The sequence below is a fragment of the Neomonachus schauinslandi genome, chromosome X (assembly GCF_002201575.2).
Source record: "Neomonachus schauinslandi chromosome X, ASM220157v2, whole genome shotgun sequence".
In the NCBI taxonomy this organism is placed as follows: Eukaryota; Metazoa; Chordata; class Mammalia; order Carnivora; family Phocidae; genus Neomonachus; species Neomonachus schauinslandi.
Genome location: NC_058419.1, coordinates 125,666,460 through 125,675,414, shown reverse-complemented (window position 1 = coordinate 125,675,414; position 8,955 = coordinate 125,666,460). Strand labels below are relative to the sequence as shown.

At 57.6% G+C, this 8,955-nt stretch overlaps 1 protein-coding gene across 1 annotated transcript in view; it reads right to left on the bottom strand.

The window, feature by feature from the left end:
- ASMTL (acetylserotonin O-methyltransferase like) overlaps positions 1 to 8,955 on the bottom strand; it is a 25,377-nt gene that overhangs the window by 6,033 nt on the left and 10,389 nt on the right. Inside the window, 5 exon segments of the mRNA XM_044911638.1 lie at positions 235 to 378; positions 1,208 to 1,323; positions 3,186 to 3,378; positions 5,525 to 5,687; positions 8,220 to 8,616. Of these exon segments, the coding sequence (XP_044767573.1) occupies positions 235 to 378; positions 1,208 to 1,323; positions 3,186 to 3,378; positions 5,525 to 5,687; positions 8,220 to 8,616 (1,013 nt within the window).

The following is an 8,955-nucleotide window of genomic DNA, read 5'->3' as shown; positions in this document are numbered from 1 at the left end:
CAGGTATGCACGTATGCAAACACACGCATTCACAGACACACACACACACATGGACAGACAACACGCACACACGCTCACTGAGACCGCACACATTTGCACGCTTGTGCACAAACACCTCACACACAGGTATGCACGTATGCAAACACACGGACACACGCGGACATGCACACCCTCTGTAGAAACAGATGAGGCCGGCCCAACACTGACTCACGGCAAAGACAAAGAAGCCCTGACCTGGCACGAAGCTGACCCGCTTGGTCTGCCGTCCTTCAGGTTGAAAGCACGGGACGTGCTCGATGACCTCCGGGAGGTCAAGCACGGTCACCTTCAGACGCGGGTACTCCCGGGTGAGCGCTCGGGCCAGGGCACCTGTGCAGCCTCCAGGAATGCAAACACAGACTTTGTGACCCGACCGCCTGGCGCCGACGAAACCCTTGCCAGTCTCCCAAATTCAACCTTGGCAGGGCCAAACTGATGGCCGAGCACACAGAGTAAGACCAGCACCGCGAACGAAAGGCAGCCGGCGGCAGAGATCTGTGCTGCCTCATGCAGACCTCGGGGCCCCTCGGGGTCAGGACCTCGCTAGCCGGTGCGCGAGCCCATGCGGGCCCAGCGCAGATGAGCAGGGGTGGCCACAGACTCATGCAGGGAGCATCAGGGCCCAGCTGTGGGGGGCTGCACTCTTATCTCTTCTCTGGTGCAAGAATGCAGATGTGATGGCTGGCGCTACAGCGCCCACTCTGGGCCACTGGGAGGAAAGGTGTGTAGATGACAGGCAAATGAAAGATGGCAGCTCTGGGCTCCCCCGGGACCCTAATCCCACTGGACCCCTTAAGCAGGAATCTGCTCCTCCCGTCTGCGGTCCTAGGATAAGGAGGGCTTTGGGATGGGGTGGGAACTATATGGGGCATAATTAGAGCTGATGGGATGGGGGCCGACGGGGTCTGCGATCCTGTCCCGCCCGTCAGCAGCCACCAGAAAGGGCCCTGTAGACTCTATGGGGGGGGTCCCGCCCATCGCTAGAACCTCTTAACACTTGGGACTATCTGCCCAAGCCCCACCACGGCGGCTAAATTCAGGGCCCTAGGTGCTTTGTAGAGACAGAAACCCATTTTGGACATATCATTAGCAGATGAGGTAGGCATGACTTAACCCAAGAAACGCACGGAGCCCTTTGCACCTGACTCCTGGCGGGGGGGCTACGCACCTCCCAGGTCGCAGGCGGAGCTGAATCGGGACAGGTCGAAGGCTGTGGCCACCTGGCGTGCAGTCAGGTTGGTGAGGCCGTGCATGGCCCGCATGAACTGCAGCTTGGTCTGCTTGCTCTGAAACAGAACGGGGTTTGAGGAGAGCCACACAGAGGCCCAGGGGGTTCCTGCACCCTGGCTGGGGGCCACCGGGCGTTTCTGCAGGTAGGGAGCTCAGTAGGGCTCACGGGGCGGGGAGCATTAGGGCAGAGCTGGGCCAGGAAGGGGGTTGGGGGACAGACCCAGGCCCAGGTGGGGGGTTCTTCTGGAGCAGAGCTGGGCTGGGAGGGGGTTGGATGCAGCACAGTGGGGGAGGGGGGGGGGTGGGTGGGACGAAGGCAGCTGGGGAGGGGAGAGCTGGGTCAGGAGAGGGTTGGGGGGACAGAGTCAGGCCCGGGCAGGGGGGGTTCCTTCAGGGCAGAGCTGGGTTGGGAGGGGGTGGATGGGGCAGAGCAGGGTTGGGGGCTGGAGAGTCCTGCGAGGCACACCTGGGTGGGGGAGGGACTGGTGGAGAAGGTGGGGGTTGGGTGGGGCAGAAGCAGACTGGGGTGGGGTCCGGTGGGGGCAGGGCCGTGTCCAGCACAGCAGTGTGGGTGTGGGTTGGGGTCCAGCTCCAGTGGAATCCGCCCATCCTAATCCTAACAGATGCCCACGTCTAAGATCTGAAGTCAGTCGATGGGGACGGTCATGCTGGAGGCCCCAGACCCCCACGAAGGGTCTCCCTGGACAACAAGCAGGAGGGCGTACGGGGTGGGGTCCCCCAGTGGCCCTTGCAGGCAGCACGGTGCTGCCGAGAGTCTGATCAGAAGCCAGACACAACCGCGCCTCGCCCAGCTCCCCTGTGGGGTCCACGTGTGCAGCTTCTCTGTCCCTCCTGCTCTGTTCCCGGGGACCCCGTCTGCGGCTTCCCTCTGTGTCCACCTGAGTGTGGGTCTTTCTGTGTCTCTGTCTCTGCTAGGAACGGAATGATTCTGTGTCCGACCACCCCCCCCCCAACTTCCTATGTCAAAACCTCACCCCCACGGGGATGGTGTTAGCAGGTGGGCGTCTTGGCGGGGGGTGATGAGGTCATGAGGGTGCAGCCCCCACTGCAGAGACCCCCTGCCCCTTCCACCCCGTGAGGACCCGGCGAGAAGTCAGCTGAGTATGAGCCGAGAAGCAGGGGTCCCCAGACCCCGACTCTGCAGGCACCCTGACCTTGGACATCACCTCCAGAACCGCGAGAAGGAAATGTGTGTTGTTTGTAAGCCCTGTAGTCTGTGGGGTTCTGAGACTGTCTGTCTCTGTCCCTCTCGCCCAGACTAGATACAAGCCGCGTGCTCTGGCCGGCTCAGTTCTGCATCCTGCGGAGAGCCTGGCTCAACGCCGTAGGTCTCTGCCCCAGCAAACGCTGCCTGCCAGGGAGTGAGGCCGCGGATGGCGTGCGCACCCCAAAGCACCCATCGGGTCCCGCTCTGCAGACCCAGACTTGCGGCCGGAGGCGGAGGGCCCAACAGGACACACCGCAGTCTGCCTGTGGACCCCCAAAGGGTTCTTGAAGGGGAAAGGGGAACAAGGGAGAGACACAGGCAGGAAGTGCTTTGCAAACCGTGACTTGAGTAACAGGGTCCCTTTGATTTAACCGCAGGTAGGAAATACGGTGCGTTAATTCCGTGCCGGAGCCTGGTCCTACAAACATTGTCTCCTTCTCGGGCGCTGCCTGGCCCTTACGGTCATCGGAGCCGTGAGCAGCCAGGCACCCAGCACGCCATTCCCCCGCCGTGCCCCCCCAACCCACGCCAGACAGCCAGCCAGCGGCGGCCTCCCCGGACGATTCCTGACGTCACAGAGGCCGACATTCTGTGGTTTTGTAACAGGTTCCGGTTAACCCGCCGGCAGGAGACGGGTTCTGCACCCGTCGGTCCTTTCGCAAGCTATGCCGGTGACATGAAAACGAACGTCCGGAGTTACGGTACCTGAACGGGGTCTTCCGCCTTCCTCCCGAAAGCCGCGTTGGCTCCCTCCCGCACCGCGAGCTCCAGGTCTGTGAAGAGGTTCCAGGCGTGGTCGTTGCTGTGCATGGCCAAGCCGTGCAGAGAATACTCGCCGTCCGACGCCAGATGCAGATCTGCCAGGTCCGTGTTGCAGTAACCTGACGCGACAAGGCATTGTGGGGGCTCCTAACGGGGACACGGCAGCAGACCCCACAGCGGGGGTCTTGACATGGGGGCGGCTCCACAGGGAGACAAGCCCAGACCCAGCACGCAGGTGGACTCCTGGGTTACCCAAAGAGGTGGACATCCCCCTGGGTTACCCAAAGAGGTGGACATCCCCACGGGCGATCCCCCCAAAGCCCCGGGGACAGTCACCCGGCTGGGCCACGGTCCCCGGTTCTTCAGTGCAATGCTAAGGCGGGATGTTGCTGTGGAGGGTGGTCTGACATCTAGAACCAGATGACCTTAGGTGATGTGGGTGGGCCCTGCCCAATCAGTCGAAGGCGTTAAGAGCGGGGACGAGGTTTTGCTGAGCAAGAAGGAATTCTGCCTCAAGACTTCAGGGCCACTGTGAATTGATTTTCAACCATCCCCCCCCCCCACGACAGCTGGATGACCCATCTCCTTGCTATACACCCGCAGGTCTCTATCCCCCGGGTTCTGTTTCTCTGCAGAGCCTGGACTGGTGGGGCTCTTCCTCCCTCCGTCCTCTTCACACCCAGCCGGGCTGTCTGTAGGACCTGGTCCCCAAGAGCCCCTCCAGGGCACCCACATCTGGAGAATGGGAGGCTGGGGGTACAGGGGATGGTGGGGGAGACCCCTATCTCTCAACGGAAGGCCCCACCAACTGTAATCATCGGAGATAAAGAACAGCACTGCAACCATTTTAATACTTAAACGTTGTTACTTCCAAGGGGGCCTTTGGAAGAGCAGCAATGCCCCATGAGCACGTGTGGGAATGGTTCACAGGGTTTGCAAGGCACTGGCAAAAATGTGCAGGAAGAAGCTCCGGGGTGATTAAAAGTCTGGACGCCCGGAACTTTCTCTAGGTTCAATCATTATTTTTGATAGAGGAGATCATTACAATGATCTGGGTGAGAAGAAAGTCCTGCTTTCTATGCTCCAAATTGTAACCAGACGTTTGTATGACTTTTGTGCAAAGGGCAGGTTCTGGGGCCCATGCCAGCACCCCGCTTTCCTCCTTATCACAGAAGTGAAGGTGCCTCACCTGCCTGGGGTCCTCAACCCTCCCCCATCATTCCCAAGCCATCCACAGGGACCATCCATACGACCATCTGCTCCGAGACCGTGCTCCAGAGTCTGGTTCATCTCAGCAAACACATTGTTACCCACCCGTCCATTCACCCATCCATCTACCTACCTATCCATCTATCCTTCCTTCCATTCATCCATCTACCTACTTACCCACCGATCCAACCACCCATATACTCATCGATCTACCTATTTACCTATTCATCCATCCATCTACCTATCTATACACCTGTCCATCCACCTACCTACCTATCCATCCATCCATCCACCTCTCTTCCTATCTATCCTTCCTTCCATTCATCCATCTACCTACTTACCCACCTATCCATATACCCGTCCAACCACCCATCTACCCATCCATCTACCTACTTACCTAGCCATCCATCTACCTACCTATCCATCCACCCATCCATCCACCTGTCCATCCATCCATCCATGTGTTCATCCATCTACTTTCCTATCTATCCATTTATGCATCCTTCCTTTCATCCTACTTTCCTTCCTTCTTTCCTGCCTTCTGTCCATCCATCCAACCATCTTTCCTTCTTTCCATCTGTCCTTCCTTCCATCTATCCATCCATTCAGCCACTCATCTATCCATCCATCACTCTATCCATCAAAATCCCCCGTTACCTACCTAGCTATTTTTCATCTCTGTCTATTACCAGTCCATTATCTGTCTATGTGTATCCACCCATTCATCTCATTTGTCTAAATAAGTAAAAACAAACATGTATCTGTGATGTGCACACATATATATTCCTTTGGTTCTATTTCTCCGGTGAACCCTGAGTGATACAGCTCCTTTGAGAGCAGAGCCCATAAAGAAGTCACTCTCCTAACACACGCACACACAAACACCCCCCCACATACACTTATGTCTCCTTTCTTCCATCCTCTGCTTTTTACCCTTGGGGAAAAGCCACGTTCCGGGGGTCTGGTCCTCCCTGCCTTGGCTTAGAACCCACCTTCACTCGGTGACTTACTTCCACCGACAGCGATTCTCAGCAAGACACTTCGATGTCCTCTTACCTCTGTCTGTCTTCTCTAGTAATCCCAGGGCCACACAGACATCCAGGAGCCGTTCAGTTCCACACACAGAGGCGTCAATTTTGCCTGCAATATCCACGGCCTTCAGTGGGGCTTCATCTTTGAGTACATCAAACACCTTCAGCTTGCAAGCTATGAACAGGGCCTGTCCATTAAAAACAAGTACAATTAGACTTACTACGTGACTTGTCCTGTACTTTTGACTCCTGTAGACCCAAGACATGGAGGTCAAAGCTGTGAAACGTATTTAACTTGTCAATAGAAATGTCTCCTCCAGAGAACTGTGGATTTAGGCTCCAGCTGGTGCAAGGTTTGCACAAGGCAAAAGCACATCAGTGAATACCAAGCGGAAAAACTGTCCCATGGGAGAAAAACCAGTATGTTGTGGTTTGGGGCTGAATTGTGTTTTCCCCCAAGATCTGTATGTTGAAGCCCTAACTCCCAGGACCTCAGGATGTGACAGTATTTGGAGGCAAAGGGCTGTCCTCAGGTGCAGAGTCTCTATGAAGCTCAGGACACATGGCCTCCGGTAACAGAGATGACCTTCACTCACGCTGCTCTCAGCTTGTAATGCAAAAACCTTTTGTGACAACTGATGCACACCTGCAAAGGGCCAGACGCGGAGCTGCTTCTAGAACTACTGTGATGGACCTGGCAAGGTGACATATGGTCCGAGACTCCCTACTGCCCCTCAGCTTGGTCAGCTCACCTGACCACTGGGACACCTTTGTAAGGAGAACAATGCACTAAGTGGGCAGACGGATACACAGGTGGGCAAGTAGATAGATGACAGATGAGATAGACAGATGCCAGATAAGTAGACATATAGACAGATAATTGATAGTTTGATCATAGGTACACAGGTAGATAGATAGATGATAGTTTGCTGATAGGTAGGTAGGTAGATAAACAGATCAGAGAAGGGACGCCTGGCTGGCTCAGTCAGTCAAGTGTCTGTCTTCGGCTCAGGTCATAATTCCAGGGTCCTGGGATCAAGCCCCACGTTGGGCTCTCTGCTCGGTGGGGAGCCTGCTTCTCCGTCTCCCTATTTCGCTCCCCCTGCTTATGCTCCCTCTCCCCGTCAGATGGATACGTAAAGTCTTTAAAAAGAAAAAAAAGATAGGCAGATGCCAAGACCACAGTATAGCTCAATCGAGTGATGGTACGATGCCGCCGCAGTCCTGTTTTAACTATTACTTGCAGGGAAACTTGGTATTTGGAGGTACAACCCAGCACAACCACCTCTCCTAATCATGAGAGCTCCTGCCCCTGACAAGGCCGTCACAGGGAGGTGGCCAGGGGTGGAGTGTGGGAAGGGTGCAGTCCCCCACCCAGTGTACCCAGCAACCCCAGAGCCACTGACGTGGCCCCAGCAGAGCCCAGGTACAGGGGGCCATCTCCCTGCTGTCTCTCAAGCCCAGAGCCACTCAGGTAGCTGGGAGGTCAGCCGAGTGGGGCAGCGGGAGAAGGCCGGAGAGAAGATGCACCAGCTGCGTGGGCGTGGAAGGGCAGAATGCAGGGACGGCCACTACCAGACCCATCCTTGGCGGAGATGGTGGGAGATGACCAGGTAGGCTTCTGCCTGAGACGCTGTCCAGTCTGGCCTGGGCACCTGGGTGTTTCCTGGAAGTATCTGTGACCGTGCAGGAAGGACGGGGAGGCCACAATCACAGACACCGGCTAGCTCCGGCGAGCACTCAGTGCCCTGCAGGTTCCCACCCCACCTGGGACACCCTCTGGCTGGGACAGCTGTCTGGGATCCCAAGGCCACACAGCAGGATGAGGTCGCAGATCCCTCCAAGCAGCTGGTGACCCAGTGCTAGAGTCCACCTGCCACCTGGCCGGTGGGAATGCTGGACACTCCGAGGCTGCTGCCCGGTCAGCGTTCTGGCCCGGCCTCCCTGGGCTGCAGAGAAGCCGGCCAGCGATGCACTGTGGGCCCAGGCTGGGGTCATGACCGCTGCTCACCTTCAAACACCCCAGACACCTCGCCCCCGCTGGGCACAGGCCTCGGCCACTGCAGCCCTGAGCATGGAGTCTCACACACCAGGGTGTGCGCACTGGGAAATCAGGTCATAGCCTCCGTGGCCCCCGAAGTCAGTATCTCTGTGCCAAGCCATTTAGTGAAGGTGGAAAACCAGCTGGGGACACTCTTATGGGCTGAACACTGGCCCCAAAAAGATATGCCAAAGTCCTGACCCCTAGAACCTGAGAAGGGGACCATATTTGGAAACAGGGTCTTTGCAGATGTGAAGTGAACGATCTGAGATGAGCTCATCCTGGATCAGGGTGGCCCTAAATCCAATGACAGGTATCCTTGATAAGAGACAGAAGAGGAGACACAGACACAGAGGAGAAGCCACGTGAGGACAGAGGCAGAGGCGGGAGGGACGTGGCCATGAGCCCAGGGACACCTGGAGCCCCAGAAGCTGGAAGAGGCAGGAAGGACCGTCCCCGGGAGCCTCAGGAGGGAGCATGGCCCTGCCCCGCCTGGATCTCAGCAGCCCTGCCCCACCTGGATCTCAGTGGTCCTGCCCCGCCTGGATCTCAGCAGCCCTGCCCCGCCTGGATCTCAGATTTCTGGTCTCCAGACCTGTGAGAGGATGAATTTCTGTGGTTTTAAACCCCCAGTCTGCGGTCACTTGTTACGGCTGCCCCAGGACACTCAGACAGGTACCTTTGATGCTTTGAAGCCATCTAAGAGTTCCAGAAGGCCCGCTGGGAACGGGGGCGTGATCTCCACTGTCCCGTTAGAGTCTGCTCCCTGCGAGCCAGCAGGAACCTGTCCTCTGCCACTGCCCGCCTCTGCCCTTCGGTGGCCGCCACCCTCATTGCCCTGAGCAGGGTCTGAGCTGCCCTCTTCCACGTCGCTCAGGTTCTCGAAAGTGTCGACAGGTGGGATGGAGTCGTGCTTGACCCGCTGCACGTCCTCGTGGCGGGGTGGGTAGTACAGCTCCACCAGCTTCTTGCAGAAGTGGTTCAGGGGGAAGCCCACGACGTTGAGGAAGTCTCCGTGGACGTACTCCACCAGCATGCCTCCCAGCGCCTGGATCCCATAGCCACCGGCCTTGTCCCTGAGCGGGGAGGAAGGAAGCAGAACGGGGCGGGAGAGAGAGGAGGAGGAAGATTACAGGAGAAATCAAAGTTTCGAGGGTCAAAAGACTGGTGGCTGGTGGATGACTTCATTCCATGCGATCAGACAGGATGGCCGGCCCATCACCCCGGCTGCTTCAGTGAGGAGTCTGGCTCCGGTAAAAGTCCCAAGTGATCCTTGGTCCCACCAGGGGCGATGACAAGGTGTCCCGGGCGGTTCCCCCCAGGGTCACTACCTCCCTCCCACGCCAGGCCTGGGGCACGGCAGGCTCGGGGGCACTGCAGAGAGGACCCCGACCCCGGCCGTGTTCTCATGCACG